Here is an 18126-nt window from a genome sequence, read left to right as displayed (position 1 = left end):
TTACTCTTCAGGAGTACGGAGTCAGGGGCCCTTCATCTAAGGGTCATCCGGTCTCTGTACAAGCGGAGCAGGAGTTTGGTCCGCATTGCCGGCACTAAGTAAGACCTGTTCCCGGTGCATGTTGGACTCCGGCAGGGCTGGCCTTTGTAACCGGTCCTGCTAAAAACTTTTATGGACAGGAATTCTAGGCGCAGCCAAGGACCGGAGGGGATCTGTTTGGGGACCATTTGATTTCGTCTCTTCTTTTTGCAGATGATGTGGTCCTGCTGGCCCCCTCTAACCAAGACCTACAGCATGCGCTGGGACGGTTCGCAGCTGTGTGAAGCGGCTAGGACAAGACTTAGCACCTCCAAGTCCAAGGTTCTTGACCAGAAAAGGGTGGCTTGTCCTCTTCAGGTTGGAGGGGAGTTCCTGCCTCAAGTGGAGGAGTTCAAGTATCTTGGGGTCTTGTTCACGAGTGAGGGAAGAATGGAGCAGGAGATGGACGGATTGGTGCAGCTGCTTTAGTAATGGGGATGCTGTGCCGGTCCATTGTGGTGAAGAGAGAGCTGAGCCGAAAAGCGAAGCTCTCAATTTACCTGTCGGTCTACGTTCCTACCCTCACCTATGGCCATGAACTTTGGGTCATGACCGAAAGAACGAGATCCCGGAAATAAGCTGCTGAAATGAGCTTCCTCCGTAGGGTGGCCGGGCACTCGCTTAGAGATAGGGTGAGGAGCTCGGCCATCCGGGAGGAGCTCAGAGTAGAGCTGCTGCTTGTCCACATTAGGAGGAGTCAGAGGTGGCTCGGGCATCTGTATCAGATGTGTGGGAGGTGTTCCAGGCACATCCCACCGGGAGGAGGCCCACGACCCAGGACACGCTGGAGGGACTATGTCTCTCCGCTGGCCCGGGAACGCCTTGGGCTCCCCCTGGAGGAGCTGGAGGAGGTGTCTGGGTAGAGGGAAGTCTGAGCATCTCTTCTAAGTCTGCGGACCCCGCGAACCAGCAGAAGAGTATGAGTAGATCATTTTACAGCATTTCTGTGCTTTAGTAATGCTATTAATTCTGTGCTTGCTGCACCTACTTTGCAGTCGAGGAGAAAAGATTTGGCACAGACACAAATGTCTTATAAAATGAGGTGCACCAATCGACCGGTCCCAATATCCTTAATTTTGGGTGATCAGTTAATATTTACATGTGAAACCGATCTTATCCACCGATCTTATCTACCTCCACAAAGGTGTGAAAATCAGCCCGTCTCCTTTTGCTGTGCTGTGAGAAAGGGCTGACTGACAGACCCGCCCACCAGGTCACGTCTGCACATACACGATTAACAATAGTCAGTAAGTTTGTACAGTTTTATGGGTATTGTAAAATGATATTGGAACATTGAAGGTGTATTGTGACCTTATAACACCTGACAGTGTCAGTTAAATAAAAAAATCAGCCAAAATCAGAATTGGCAGGTCAGGCTTTTTAGAAATTGGTGATCAGCTAGAAAACTGCAATCGGCGCACTCCTAATAAAAACTTTGTGGCTTCTGTTTGTATGTTGACATTTGACACCGTTTTTAGACTTTTGTGCAATGGGATGAGATGCAGATTAACAGAATTCAATTAGCTTTTTGGACTAAAAAGTTTTAATGCTTGAGTAGAATACAAATGGACTTCTTCAGTTTCATGAAGACGTTTTTAGCAAAAGGCATCTTCTATTCTGATCATGGTTGGAAGTACCAGGTTTAAAAGCTGTAGTCAGAACATTCCCACTAATAGGGCCATTGAGTGACACCAATATGTCCTTTTAGTGTGATACATAATACATTTGGCCGCTTGGATATCCCTTTGTGCTTTGTGATAACCTGTGGATGATATCGACCAAGATCAGAAAACTCAGGGAGCGCCGGGGTCATTGTGACGATGGAAAAGAAAGCAGCAAGGAAACTGCGAGGTGATCATAATCGTTATCACTAGTGGAATATTCTAGAATAACACAGCATTGCTGTGTTTTCCCAATACGGTGCAGCCCTAGATGAGAGCAACCATGACTCTCCATAGTGAAGCTTCCTGATACAACCCACATGTGGGGTTGCTTCTCCTCCAACACAAGTGGTTTAATACAATTCTTCCCATGAGCACTGCCGGGGGAAAAAAATAAGAGAGGAATCAAAACATCCTCCAAGAGCAACTTCCTTCATCTAGCAGTCTGGTGATGGTGCACTGATTTTGACGGAGCAGCATGTCAGACTATATGGTGGAAGTAATAAGAAAGAAAGGTAACAGAAACTGAAAAAAAATAATAAATGTTTAAAAAAAAAACACAAAACCAAACTCATGTCTTCTTTCTAAATCTAAAAGTCAGTCAGTCAGTCAGTCAGTCATTTTCTACCGCTTATTCCATAGTGGGTCGCGGGGAAGCTGGTGCCTATCTCCAGCAGTCTATGGGCGAGGCGGGGTACACCCTGGACAGGTCGCCAGTCCATCGCAGGGCAACACACAAACAACACACTCATTCATACATCTAAGGGCAATTTAGAGACCCATTGACCTAACAGGCATGTCTTTGGACTTTGGATTTATGTCCAAAGACATAAATCTAAAGGTCACTGACAATTTTGAACAGCTTAAACCCAAGACTTCACAAAGCGACAATTCTCCTCCACGGCATTGTGCAAAAGTCCAAAAGTCTTGAGCCACCATTCATTACTCATTCATAGGGGATCCTGACATACATCCTTCTGAGGTTCATCTCCCTTTATCCATCCTTCTCTCACGTACCTGTGTGTGCGTTGCCTCTGGTTGAGCGACGCCGTGCGTCCGGGGCTGTTCTGCTGGCCATGCTGGCTGCCCAGTCGGGCTGGACTGGTCATGTAGTCGTTGGGCACCGTAGGCGGCTTCACCGGCTCCAGCGTCTTGTAGGGTGTGTTGCGTCTGCAGCAGCCAGAAAAATATAGAGAACGGTCCAGGTTCAGTATACCTTTGTACAGTTCTGGTGAGAAGTGAACATACCTTCATCATCGGCATATTATTTTAGGTTTTTATGACTTATATAAAACAGCTATTTCATGATACTGGCCTGAAAATAGAAAACACAACTTCAATAATTTTTAATACTTTATTTGACCACTCTTAATAGAGTTGATTTGAATTGTTTGGTCTTAAAGATTCACATTTTAAACATAGTCAAACCAAATATTACTGTGTAAGTTGGGCTTTGGAAAAGCAATTTTAAAAGCAGTTTTGATGTGTTTGGAATCACTGTCCTGTTGGAATGCCCAACTATGTCTGTGTTTCTACCATCTGATCCGTGATCAGTGAAACTGTCCGCAGTGAAGCCACTTTAAATATCAGCATAAACCGAGAGCCTGGTTACCAACAAACAAGCCCCCTTGCTCCAAAATCAACACATTCAAGTTGAACTGAAATGTGCAGCTGCTCACATGGACAAGCCAAAGCCCTCTGGTCAAACGTTGTGGTCGAACAAGACAAAGATTAAGCTCTTTGGTCACAATGACCAGCTGTTAAGCATGGTGGTGGCAGCATCATGCTGTGGGCTGGTGGATTATACAAGGTGGATGGAATAGTGAAGCAACAGGAACTTCTCCTCAAATCAACATCAAACCTAACCCCTAAACTTGGACAAAACTGGTTCCAGCAGGACAATGATCCTAAACACACCAAAACTGATTTTGTAAGGCTTTCAAAAAGCCGGTGGTGGTAGCATCATACTGAGGGTTCCAGTGCATTGTGCCATGCTGGTCAAGTACTGAAGGACGTACAAGTTCTTCAGCTTCACCTCAAATCAACCACTATAAACATATGTAACTAATTCATGTTATTAGAAATTTCCACAGTTTTCCGCCTTATAATTATTTAACCCTAAAGAAAAGAAAAAATAATTTTTCATTTAAATCATTAAAAGCCAAAATCCCACACCCACACAAACAATGGGAACATGTCCTGACCACTACTATATATTCCTGACAGGCAGAACACTGAAGGAGAGACAAACTGAGCTTTAATTAACCAGTTTCTCCATTTGGAGTGCTTCACAATAAATATCCGATTAGTGTCGATAATAACTGACCTCTTTAGGGTGGGACACTAAGAGAAAGACATTTCTTTTTCTTGACTGGATCATTTGCAAATGCTTTTAAAAATGCTTTTATTAGTCAAAACAAAGAAGGACATGGTCTCAAAAAACACAAAAAAAACAAAAACTAAAATACTATAAATGTCCATTTTATTTCAATACAATCGGTACAAGATCGCTCTTATTTATCCTCATTAACTGTTCAGTAATTAAAAGGCGGAAACTCTGAGGAAACTGAAAACTGAGCCTCTTACCCAAGCGTGCCACGCCCTGGCATCGGCGGACTGGGCGGCTTCTGAGTTGGCGGATTGGTCCTCGATAGCGTTCCCGCTCTGACTGCCTGATTGTTTCCATGTTGCTGTGGTTGAAAGAAAACAACAAACAGTTGCTTCATTTTACAAACAAATTCCTTCAGGCAAAACTGGATGATGAGTGCTTATGTGGCTGAAATGAAATGTTACAGGTTGCTCAGACGACATATTTCACTTGGTATTACACCGTAGTTACATAATCCCGCCAAGGCTTGTAACAGTGTGTCTCCTGCCCGGATCAAACATGAGGTTTTTTAATATTAATGGCATTTTTGAAGTGTATCTGAGCTGTCTGAGAAGCCTGTAAGATTCACCTCAACTGCAGAACATTTAGGGACTTTTAAAGGATGTAGACTGGGTTTTTTTCTCGCCCACCAGAACCGGGTTTTTGTGCTAAACTTGTACTTGTGCTTCTTTAGCACCAGGTTTGCTTCAGTCAGCAAAGCATCGGCTTCAGTCTTAACACCAACTCTGTTCTAGACCAGCAGTTTTGTCAACAGCTGGATCAGAATGTTAGTCAGAAATTCAATCAGAGGAAATCAATTATTTTTTCCATTTAATTGAGAAAAATGCATCAATTTGGGAACAATTTTGAGCTTTTTTAAGTTTTGTCTTAAAGTTCTTTAAACAAGATGCCAGAGAGAAAGTGTCAGAGCAAAGTGTGACACAGTCCTGCTGCTCCCCCACCTGTTGCTGAACACTGCCAGTTAGCTGGCTGAAAGGATAACCTATACTTTCCTCTCGCTTACAAGAAAGAAGAATTTGGCAGTTTGGAAATATTTCCTGGACACAAATGATTATAGATAATCCTATAGATAACATTATTATATATCAAATAATTCATTGTTAATATATATTGTATTATTATGTAGCATTATGAATGATTATTAGATTTTTGTTTTTAATAAAAGCAACAAATCCTGCCATACACTTCTCTTCCAAAGGTTTGCGTAAATACCACAATAATGTGAGAGGGTGTTATTTACCTTAAGTTTACACTGATTCCTCTTTAGTACCAATTAGTTACATTAATCCAAGTTATTTTTTCAAGCCTGATAATCCTCCATTCGCTACCAGTCTCACAGGCAGGCTGGAAAGAAAACTAGCATTGCAAATTGGGAATTCACTGATGTCATTTTCTATGTTGACCAATCAAGTTGAAGCATGGCCTAACTTCCTTTCAAGTGAACAAAATGACACTCTTTGAGCTTCAATAGGGTGGAAAGCCAGCATTTATGACTAGTCTGCAGACCATTATTTGGAATTTCTAGTAATTCTGGGGAAGTGACAAACTTTGACGTTTGTCATTTTTCTTTGAATGCAACCAAACAATATGACTGACCTACAGCCAGGGTTTACAAGCCATGCACATGAAAATAGGCCAAGATTTTTAAAGCTGGCATAGCTTGAGCTGTGCAACACTTGGGCTGGGAAATCCATTCTCTGCTTTGTTTGTATAGAACCAGGCTCAAGCACCAGTACCAGTGTAGCACTGAAACATCTATGGTGGAAAAGTTCTACATTAAAGCTAAATTACAACATGGTTGGTAAAGAGGCAGGGAGAACACTGGGATGTTCTTCCCCAACAGGGAGGGCTACAGGTCAGTTAACAAGGGAAACAACAATATTATTAACACTTAGAGGGGTCTGATGTGAAAGGGCGGTTAACAAATAGATGATTAAACAAAACGGGTCATATAACAGACTATACTTACCTTGGCTTTTAGCCACTTAGCATGGAAGGAGAAAATATGAGCAAAAACAGAGACAGAGAGAGAGAGGGCATGTCAACATAGCTATGTCTGCATGGACAGAAGTCAAAGTACAATCTCTTGTTGTATTTACACTGAGTGAACATTCTGCAAGACCAGGGACAGTCAGCGGTTACATACTAGGGGGGAACACAGTGGGTCCATTTACTCAGAACCATACCCGGTCCCAAAAGTCTAACCTTAAGGAAATATCAGGCACTCAAAATAAATATTTTTATCAAAAGGTCATAACCTAAAAGGTTTACCTGAGTGCATCCGAACAATTGCTGCTGTGAACTAGAACCGTCTGGTTCTCTGCTAACCAGACTTGAGATTGCATATCTGACCTTGAGAGCCGCCAGTCAGATATTCAAATGATTAAATATTTTCCTTGTCCGTAAACAAAATCAAAATCGGTTCCAAAAAGTGCAAGCATTTGGTTTGGAAGTTTTTACAGAGAGAAAAGACTCAAAGTCAGCCATTTTTAATATCAAGACATCAGAATGTCAAGAAGCTACTAAAAACAAGCAGGAAACTTTAAAGAGGTATGTCTGTCAACCATATTAGCACAAGGTTTCAATTTTCAAGCAATTGGGCGGCTATTTAAATCGCCGCTTATCACACTGCAAATTAAGCTGATTGTGTTAATCGTTATCAGAAGATGTTAAAGACAATTTACAACGTTCAACAATGTCAGGAAAACATGTAAAGGCGATATTATTGGACAATATCAATGACAATTAACCCAGATTTCCCTGTCTTTTTCCTTTTGTTCCTTCACCACAATGTCAACACCACACTTTGTGATCTTTAGCGACTCCTTCATGAGAAATATACATCAGGGGCAGTGAAATTCCATCCAACAGGCCAGAACAAATAGCAGTGTATTTGTGCTTATCCTTCTGCATTCTCCATTTCCAACTTAAGACTGCAAACAATGTCCAAATATCATACTATTGGCAGCTTTTGGATGAATCCTGTGGCATGTGTGGGTTGATGTCAAGGAGAGCCAACACTGCAGTAAAGCTACAGAGTCAAGTGGCTCATCTATAATGCAGCTTCCCTGGTGGCCTCTGCAGGAAGCATTATAACAACACTGAGAAAAAGAGACCAAACTCGGAGCTAAACAGTGGCATCTTCTCTTCAAAAAAAAAAAAAGAAGAAGCCATTTAACTCAGCTGTCATCTGATGGCAGAGTTTACATTCAGATTTGTCTCTCTTATCAGTGCATGAAAAGATTCAACTTACTAACTAGGTCATGTTAGAAATGTTGAAGTCTCAATGCTGAATCAGTGTGGAAATGTTTCAGCGATGAATGAAGGACGGACAGGCTCAGATTGAGACCGTCATCAGGATTTAGCATGTCGAGTTTGGATTAAAAAAATCAAGTGATATCAAGTAGAGCTACAGGAGGTATATACTCTCCTAAAGGTCAGTGTAGCTCTTGATGATGCAGTTTGAACTGTGTTCATGTTAGTCTGCAGCTAAAGCAAACCGAACACTTTAAACTGCTGCTGCAACAAAGTGAAATAATCTAGATAATGACACCTTCAGGGGGGGTTTCTCCTCTGGTTATATTATTCTTTTCTGTCATGTTGAAGTTTTCATTAATCTCCATGAGTTTTAGAACCTCGGGTAGCATCATCTACAGGTGTTGGACAATGAAACTGAAACACCTGGTTTTAGACAACAATAATTTATTGTTTGCCTTCTTTTGCGGCCAATACAGCGTCAATTCATCTTGGGAATGACATATACAAGTCCTGCACAGTGGTCAGAGGGATTTTAAGCCATTCTTCTTGCAGGATAGTGGCCAGGTCACTACGTGATACTGGTGGAGGAAAACGTTTCCTGACTCGCTCCTCCAAAACACCCCAAAGTGGCTCAATAACATTTAGATCTGGTGACTGTGCAGGCCATGGGAGATGACCAAAGGTTTGGCTATATCAGCCTGGCCGTGTATATTGACCCTGTGGAGCTCCTGATGGACAGTTCTGGTGGAAACAGGAGAGTTGAGGTGCACATTTAATTCTGCCGTGAATTGGGCAGCCGTGGTTTTATGTTTTTTGGATACAATCCGGGTTAGCACCCGAACATCCCTTTCAGACAGCTTCCTCTTGCGTCCACAGTTAATCCTGTTGGATGTGGTTCGTCCTTCTTGGTGGTATGCTGACATTACCCTGGATACCGTGGCTCTTGATACATCACAAAGACTTGCTGTCTTGGTCACAGATGCGCCAGCAAGACGTGCACCAACAATTTGTCCTCTTTTGAACTCTGGTATGTCACCCAAAATGTTGTGTGCATTTCAATATTTTGAACAAAATTGTGCTCTTACCCTGCTAATTGAACCTTCACACTCTGCTCTTACTGGTGCAATGTGCAATCAATGAAGACTGGCTACCAGGCTGGTCCAATTTAGCCATGAAACCTCCCACACTAAAATGACAGGTGTTTCAGTTTCATTGTCCAACCCCTGTATGTCAGGTGTGCATCCAAGCAGTCATTTGCGACTGTGATATTGCACACAGATATGCAGATGACGACTGCAACAATACATTGTGCAGCTGTATGTTGGATCCCTTTTGGAAATCTCAGAATTAAGGTAATGATCTACATTTTCTAGGACAGGGCTCTCAACTTGTCCTGCATATTTTAGATGCGTCTCTGGTCCAAACCCATGAATTAAATACTAGAATTACCTCCTCAGCATGCCACCAACAGTCCTGCTAACTGCCTCATATTTGGTTTAGGTGTGTTGATGCAGTTTCAGGACTCCTGGGGACAGAATTTTAAGTCACCTACACTAGGAAATACCCAAAGACCAGTGTTTACATTCAACATTGCTAGCCATGCTAATATAAAATGCAAAGGACATTTGAGATGGTCACCTCTGCAATCATATTACAGCCACTGAATCACTTCATTTGGGGGGTTTGTAACTATGGCGACGTCTGACATCTAATTGTAATACCTTGACGTCATCCCAACTGGATTCCTGAATTGCCTGCTGACTAGATTGAACATAATCTTACGGGAGGAGGCATAAATCTCATTAATGTTACCAAGAGAGTGCCTTAAAGACAATCAGCATTCCTGATCTATTACTTTATACCCTCTTCTCCTGACGTTCCTGCTTTTTCCTCCTTCTTATTCTTGAATCTGATCGCAGGATTTTGTGTGAAACAGATCAACTTTTAGGCCAAAATTCCCCCTCAGGCAGACGCAGTGAGTTTAACTGTAAACTGAAGCCTGTAAACATGATTTAACCTCCCCCCCCAATCGATTCCGGTCAGTAAGTAAAACATGTTAACACTGAAAGTCCCACATGCAACATGAACTAATATGAAGTATTGACATCATGTATTGATTGGTTCTTTGGACGGGGACGTGAACAGATTAGGAGGAGTTTAACTATGAAGACCACAGCAGTGACACGTGGGCGTTTGTTTCCCCACCTCAAGTGATGAAATCCAGCATTTCTGCAACCGCATACATGAGAAAAACCAAAGATCACACCTGGTGTAATGTGCACAGTACGCCCGACTCTGTGGGAGCCTTTATTTTCTGGCTATAGTAACTGGATATTGGCTTCAAAACTGATCGATGCATCTCTAAGAGAAAGCATATCTTAAATGACAATAGGTTAAATTAAATATGATGTCACTCATTAAGAGTATCGGATCAGTCAGTCAGTCATTTTCTACCGCTTATTCCATAGTGGGTCGCGGGGGAGCTGGTGCCTATCTCCAGCAGTCTATGGGCGAGAGGCAAGGTATACCCTGGACAGGTCGTCAGTCCATCGCAGGGCAAAGTATCAGATCATTTCCAGAAAATATTAAAAGGTTAGCATTTTCAGGATTACAGATCTGTTAGTATATCTCTTGTATTTGTGCTTTTGTTCTTCATCAGACGAATGATCCTTTATCCTGAGAATGAATCTGTTGCCGGCTGCTAAATGAATTTGATTTTCTAACTGATGGGGCAGATGACACTCAAGACCGGTTGGACAAGGAACAAATAGGGAATTATGTCACCATCGGGACAATCTCATGACCCTGACAGGCCGTTCTAATGGGAGAGAGGATTATCGCATCAAAAAGCTTCTTGCCTACCTTTTAGATCAAGCTGACTGATATCCAAATAACCCTACAACTAGATTATGAGGGCCTGAGTGCTTCTAAAAATCTCACAAATTTGTCTCTATTGCCATTTTCCCAGAGCTCTGAGAACAGAGCAGTTTTCCTAAAAGCTGTATGATGTAATCCCTTTATAGTTCATCTCCACCCCCATACAATTTCCACCAACCCACATGCAAGGCTATAGTTATGCCTTTGGGGGTAGTGAACAAAGTGTGAAAAGAGAAGAAAAGGAACAGTGGTTTGAAGGATTATATGCCCCTTAAAGACTTCTTCTCCATTTGCTTTTTTGTCACACTTAAATATTTAAAATGATGATTCAGTTTACCAAGTAAAAACCTATTGAACCTGTAGAATCAAGGAATCACTTAAACAGAATGGCTCAAAATAATCAAAATGAAAGTTTTGCAGTGGCCTAGTCTAAGTTCTGGCCTAAAATTGGGTGACATAACCTTAACTGGCCGTTCATGCTAAATAAAACCTCCAATGTGGCTGAAATAAAACTTTTTTGTAAAGAACAGTGGACCAACATTGTTCAGCAACACAGAAGACTCATTGCCAGGTATGGATTTATCCCAAGGATTACTTCCTCGCAGGCAGACCTGAACTAACATGCCGATTGGTAAGAAATATTACATTTTAAAGAGTCTGAGAAATCTGTTAAGTTAAGTCATGCTCACCTTCACCCCATGGCCAACGTCGTCCAGGACAGTGTAGTCAATCGGCTTCCTGATGTACCTGACGGGCCGCTCCAAGTTGGCCGGAGCGATGATCTTATGAGTCCTCGCTGTGTTCTTGTTGGTGGTCAGGATCCCAATCTCCCGCCTGGCAACCTTCTCTTTGTGGATGTCCACCGTCTGGAAACGGGAACGAAAGCAGAAAGTGATGAGATCAATGGTTAAATTAACATAAACATAGCGGTGCGGTACGACGACGATGATCAGGGAGCAGCTGGAGAAGGTTCAATTAAATCAATCACTGCAAACCAAATAATTAAATCAGGAAATATTTTTGATCTCACATATTTGTGCCAAGCATCAATTTAGTGGCCAAATATACTTAAGAAATCAGTTAATCATAAACATTAGGAATGAGTGAGAATGCATGAATATTTCAAAAGGATTAAATGGTTTAATTTCTATTTTCTGTGTGGTTTCCTCTTTAGCAAAAGGACAAATAAATTATTAGTGCATGTGGAGACAACATTGTTTTCCAGTTGATATCCCAACATTGTGAGATTAATTGTCCACAGGAGTCACATCGTATTTCTCAATCCAGTAATTAACAGTACCTTGCAAAAGCATTTTTACACCTTGATGTTTTCCTACATTTTGACACCTTAAAGCTACAAATGTCAGGGTTTCTGTGTGATAGACCAACAGAATATGGTGCATAATTGGGAAGTGGAAGGACAATGACATTTAAATTTTACAAATTAAAATCTTAACAGTGTTGCATATATTTTCCCCCCACCGAGACACCCAGCGCCCCAGATCCATCCATTTATCATTCTCAACGGACAAGCCTCCCTTGTCCTTGCAGAACAAACGCATCTCCACACCATAATGCTGCCACCACCATGTTTCAGGGTGGGGATAGTTTATTGAACATATCTTCCACAAAAGACCTTTTTAATTTTGGTCTCAGCTTGTGGCTAGGTTTCTAATGGACTTCTTTCAACAATCTCCAGATTAATTTATTTATAAAACCAGGCTGGTTAGAGCAAAGTGCTGAACAGAAAGGTGAAGCAAATCCAGAAACAGGTATCACTTGAAACAACAAAATAATAGCAGAGACACAATTAGACAAAAAAAAAAACATAAAAATAAAAAAGTATTACCGTACAATGTTTTTTACAGGACAGATTAAACACAAGATGACCCTGTCTTGATTTGAAAACTCCACTAGAAATGTAAGGAGGGGTTATTGTTGTCCAAAGCTTTCCAACATTTGACCGTTTTTTATTTGCATCAGTAACTGGTTCTGGAGAGTGGATCCGGCCACTACATAGCCACAGTCACCCCTTGATATGTCCTCAAAACGTATTGGAAAACGGATGATTGAGGAGTGATAAAAGCGGTAAATGGTGCGTTACCCTCACATACGTGTTGCATGGGTTGCATTGTTTTTACAAATAGCTCAAGATTTTATTTCTGTGTAATCTTATGCCTGTTTGTCCTATTTCTAAAATAATGTTTGATAACCACAGATGACGTGTGTGTTTGGTGAGGTATTTTTGGGTGAAAACCAAAGACAAATTTCCACATGTATTCGTATCCCTGCTAGTGTTTGCTTCAAGTGACATGCAAGGAGACCTGAGTGCTCTTGTTGGGATTCCACTGTTTTGTTACAGTTGTTTGTTGGACATATTTTCTAACAGTTTTCACTCTGCATGTCTCTTTAATGCTGTTTAACAGAACCGAGAGAACAGCACCATTCTGAGTTACAGTCTTCTAACAATCTAAAGAATAGTGAGCCAAAATGGGAATCCCCATCAACTTAACAGAACGGATTGAGAGAAAAGTTGCCAGTGGTTTTCAGAGACAGACCATGAAAACAACCCCGGTCACACAGCAGCGACAATCACCGACACAGGATTCCTTTCATACAACAGAGATCTGGGTTTGGACTGAACTCTGACTCTTTGCTCGTCCCAGACTCTCTCTTGAAGTTTCCAACTCCAGAGTTGAGCTAATCTGGGTTACCATGGTGGGCTAAAATGGCTCCACAACAACAATGTAATAAATGACTAATTTATGAGGGATTTCAAGCCTAGTGTCAATATAATCATATTTAAGCATGAACTATCTATGAAGGAAGATGCAAAACAAAAATCTGCAGGGTATCCTGGGGATGAAAAGCCAACCTGAACAATGAATATTTCATAACAGGCAGAGAAAGCCCTGCATAATGGGTCCCACAGAGACTTTCCCAAAAAAAAAGAGAAACAACCCCCCCTTTCAGTCTGTTTGGATAAGTGGAGAAAACGGAGATTCAACGACTCCGACCCCAGGACTTTTTAATGTTAATAAAAGACATTTTACCTGAAGGAAATAGATTTCCACCGAGTTTAGAACTCAAACAGCTTAGAAAGTATCTCCATATCTATCGTATTTGTGTGAGAAACCTCTGAGCAGAAATGAAATCAGGCTATTGACAGGAAAACAGATCAATATTTGGTCATGTATGCACGAAGAAAAAGCAGATAATATATAAAACATTAGCTGCTCCAGGTAGGAGGATTATGTTAATACAACCAAGTTAACTCCCCCTACCAGAGTCAACTTCTACAACCCTAAGGTTACTTGCTGATGAGATGTTTTCCAGTACATGTTAGTTATTCAAAGCGGTATCTACAAGTACAGCTCAAAAGCTCTGAATATTATGAAACAGTTGCATATTTCTGTCACTCATTTCAGAAAGTAAAATCCATGTATTACATATATTTATTACACACAGTGAAATATTTCCAGCCTTTATTTCTTGCAATTTTGATGATTAAGGCTTACAGATCATGAAAACCCAAAATTCAGTTTCTCAGAAACTTTTTACTTGACGATCCTTTCAAGGCTGCGGTTATGCCTGGTGCTGGTGCACTTTTCCCTACCACACTTTTTCCTTCCTTCTAACTTTCTATGAATATGCTATAAACTATTCACAATAGAAACAGATTTCTTTTTATCTTCAAGCCACAGACAAACTTACAAGAAATAAAGGCTTAAAATATTTCACTGGGTCATGGAGGTAATAGGTACAGGACAAAAACCTAGAGAGTTAATCTAACAACTCTTCAGCTCTTCATGAGGCATCCCAAGGCCTCAACAGGTCAAAAGGAGTGAATATAGCTCCTTCTAAATATAGCAAGTCCTGTGTCTTCCTTGGGGTCTCCTCCCGTTGAGCAGGAGGAGCAGAGACTCTACTCTGAGCTCCCCAAATGATGTTGATTTTGACGTTTTCAGTCCTCTTCATAGGCTCCTTCCTCACATCAAGTCTAGAGCTTCAGCTTTGGCTTAGCTCCTTCACCAGGAGAGAGTGGAGTAACACATGCATCAGTGCAGATAAAGCTCAGGTCCACCTATTTCATTCCTGGTTTATCCCACCATCACTTATTAACAAGCTACCAAAATACTCCACCTTTTTCCATGGGAAGAATCAGGCCTTGTTTCACCTTATTATCAGTACAAAAAGCAAAGCTGAAGGTTGGAGACACTGTGCTACAAGACACCATAGGAAAGCAGCTGCTTCCAGTCCAAAACAAAAAAAAAAATGTCCAAATGGAACCAAAACGAGAATCTATTTCTAAAAACACAACTTTAACTGAAAGACAATATCTAAAGTTGGAAACTATCTGGTTTGATCAGCAAACGGTGGAGGGCAAACATCACTGCAGCTGGCAGAAGGAGGGAAGTGAGAAGACGGCACAGCGAGAGCTCATCTCCTTCCTGCATGCAAAGAAAACAGCTGCAGCCTCAACAGTGGCAGCTCACATTACTCAACCGATGGGTCAATACAAAACCATTTCCACAGAGCAAGAAGTTGGACCTTTTTCAGGCAAAGTGAAATAGAACCAATTTAAATACAAACGTTAAAGCAGAAAAAAAGTATTTTCTCTCGTCCCTTTTTGGCACTGTAAAGGTGTTTATACAAACCCAGAGGTCCAACTCTTAGATGGAAAAGAGACAGAACCCTCAAAAGCTGATGATTCATATGTGTTCTCAAAGGAAGACACCCATACGTTTCAGACTGGAGGCTAGTTTTCCAGAACATTTTGGCTCCGGTGGTTGTCTTAGCCACCAGATACAGACTTTCCAGTTTTAAAGTTCTTATTTCTGGATTTTTTCCCCTGCCCAGTAGAAATGCACCCCACCTTTAAGTGGAACTGGGTGCCAAAATGTTCATATTCGTGTTTCAGTCATGAACAGGGATTAAAAAGATCTTTGGACTTCATCATTCTGGGATACAGGTGAGTCAGCGCTGTGGCTGATTGTTATGTTGTCATTGGTTACAAGAACCTAAATATTAAGCCAGACTAGAACCGACGCTGCTTCAAATATGACAAACTGAGGCTTTAATACCAAGGGATCCTACGTACTCTGTTTGCCTGAAAAGGATTCACCGATGCTTAAATTCAGGGATCCTACACATTTTTCATTTAGAAAATTACAACTTTTCCAAACTTCTCTAGACTGAGTAGGAACCCTGTAATACCAATCATGTTACTGCTGGCTGGAAGAAAGTTTCAAGTTTCTCCTGATTGAATTTCACTCAAATAAATCGTCTTTAAACACAAATTAAGATTCCACTGAGTTTTCCTTTATCAAGGTTTCAATTTTCTAGCAAGATTTTACAAACCTATAGTTTCAGAAACACTTCAGTTTTCCATCATTCTATTCCTATAGTTTAAAGTCCAGACAGTGCAGGAGTGCATCACGTTTTCATTGGCTGTATGGATCATAGTGTAACACAGTGCTATACCTTCACTGCGTGTTGCTTTGTGCTGTTGGTCAGCTGGCTGAAAGAAATACAGTTTTGTTCCTATCATACAAGGGAACAGTTCTGAAAAACATCAACTAAAGTTTGAGGTGCCTGCTGATTCAGATTTTTGCCGATACCAATACCAACTGAGGGACGAAGTCGCTTAGTTGGTATTCCTCTCTTACTTTGCGGCGGTAGATGAGATTTGTTTCACATGTAGGTATCAACCAATCACGGATTGCCCAAAATTAAGGCAATTGGTGCACCCCTACACAAAATTATTCATTCCCTTGGCAGATTTCATTTTGAAGTAAAGTAATCTTTACTATACCAACAGGTCTCTTCTGACAAGATGTAAGATGAAGGCTTTGGAGCGGCCCAGCTAGTGTCCCGACATGAATCTGACACTGAAGCTGTGGGGCGAGATTAAGATTAGGATGATGGTAAGGAGGCCTTCCAACCTCTAAGAGCTCAAGCTCATCACCAAAGATAAATCCTCAAAATACCAGTGGAAACATGCAAAGAGCTGGTCAATAACTGGATATTAAATAAATCAAAATGTTAGATTACATTAGCAGCTGTTGGAATATTTCTTGTTATTCCATTTTAAATAAAAGCACTTACTTTATGTTATACCTTTTCCCCCTACATTTAGTGGTATAACTGTAGTGTTTCTAAATCGGGATTTAGAAACACTACATACATACACTCCATACATTGAGAATCTCCTTCCGGTCCATGCCTGAATCCTACATCCATTTCCTTTACATAATGTTTGCTCTGGGTTATGGTATACTCGAAAAGTGGAGGGTGGCCAAATGAATGACCTCGATATTTTTAACATTTATTTTCAATGTCTTTCTGGTCATTTGGAATCGAAATTAAAGCTGAAATACTGCAGCCCTGGTTTGAACAGTGCTGTAGTGGTGTTCAGATCGATCGGGCACCTATCATTTTCAGATGATTTCTGTCAAAAAGTATGTGATCGGTGTGTGCCGATCAGTGTCTTTTGTTGTCGATCACAAAACCCCATCACCTGTACGTAAAATATGTTTTTGTCTGAATTAAGGTGACTTTAAGGTTCCTTTTTTCCAGATCATGTAGCCAGAAGCACTTCTAACTAAGTATATTATTATATAACATTTGTTGCCCCCTGCTTTAATCTAATAAATTTAGATGTTTTTTTGACTTTCCCTTCTGGTTCATTGAGGCAGAACAAAAGTAGTTCTGAGAGTAACTTTAAGATGGTCACAATACACCCAATTATATGTGGAGATCTTCAGCGTTTCAATTTTTAAAAATATTCTGAAATTATTTTAAAAGAAATTTAGGAAGAAGACCACCTACAGTAAAAACAAACATCTAGCCAAAGACAATCTGACATAAATCAACCACCAAAGACGACCTCTAGAAACCCCTTCAGATTAGGCTGAAACTGAAGACATCCTGACTCTAAATGATGATCTATAAATGGACCGAAACAGCCAAACTATATTTAGGTTTCCTACTTCCTGTCAGAAACTGTTACATGAGTGACATGTACCTCTCTTCTGAAAAACAAAAACCTAACTTTTACATTATTTTCTTGGAGTCAAAGATAGTGCCCCCGAAGAACTTTCCAGAAGTTAAAGGATGTGAAAGATCAGCAAAGGTGCTTAAAAAACTTTGTGTCTAGAGACACAAAGCCTCTTTATGAATATTCTAGAGAAGAAATGAGACTAAAATCCTTTTTTGGATTTTTAGAGAGCAGCTATGGAAGAATATAAACAGCAAAATGTCGGCTTTGCACAAACAAATACACAAATACACATGCATGGCATGCTTAATGTGGACATTATAGATTGTCTGGTTGTTTGCACCACAAGAAGAAAAACCTACAACTGAAGCTGACAAATACAGGTCCTTCTCAAAATATTAGCATATTGTGATAAAGTTCATTATTTTCCATAATGTCATGATGAAAATTTAACATTCATATATTTTAGATTCATTGCACACTAACTGAAATATTGCAGGTCTTTTATTGTCTTAATACGGATGATTTTGGCATACAGCTCATGAAAACCCAAAATTCCTATCTCACAAAATTAGCATATCATTAAAAGGGTCTCTAAACAAGCTATGAACCTAATCATCTGAATCAACGAGTTAACTCTAAACACCTGCAAAAGATTCCTCAGGCCTTTAAAACTCCCAGCCTGGTTCATCACTCAAAACCCCAATCATGGGTAAGACTGCCAACCTGACTGCTGTCCAGAAGGCCACTATTGACACCCTCAAGCAAGAGGGTAAGACACAGAAAGACATTTCTGAACGAATAGGCTGTTCCCAGAGTGCTGTATCAAGGCACCTCAGTGGGAAGTCTGTGGGAAGGAAAAA

At 40.8% G+C, this 18126-nt stretch overlaps 1 protein-coding gene across 12 annotated transcripts in view; it reads right to left on the bottom strand.

Moving 5' to 3' along the window:
* Positions 1–18126, bottom strand: part of abi1a (abl-interactor 1a) — a 68894-nt gene that overhangs the window by 16827 nt on the left and 33941 nt on the right. For 9 of the 12 annotated variants that reach the window (XM_047349823.1, XM_047349824.1, XM_047349826.1 and 6 more), the window contains exons 3-6: positions 10953–11129; positions 6098–6112; positions 4326–4429; positions 2757–2909 (exon numbers count right to left, since the gene is read on the bottom strand). In XM_047349823.1, the coding sequence (XP_047205779.1) occupies positions 2757–2909; positions 4326–4429; positions 6098–6112; positions 10953–11129 (449 nt within the window). The remainder of the gene's footprint in view (positions 1–2756; positions 2910–4325; positions 4430–6097; positions 6113–10952; positions 11130–18126) is intronic. The other 3 variants (XM_047349825.1, XM_047349829.1, XM_047349834.1) reach the window with 1 other exon arrangement.

Source organism: Girardinichthys multiradiatus, chromosome 21 (assembly GCF_021462225.1).
Source record: "Girardinichthys multiradiatus isolate DD_20200921_A chromosome 21, DD_fGirMul_XY1, whole genome shotgun sequence".
Taxonomy (NCBI): Eukaryota; Metazoa; Chordata; class Actinopteri; order Cyprinodontiformes; family Goodeidae; genus Girardinichthys; species Girardinichthys multiradiatus.
The sequence above is the reverse complement of the archived record's forward strand: the minus strand, read 5'-3'. Positions and strand labels throughout refer to the sequence as shown.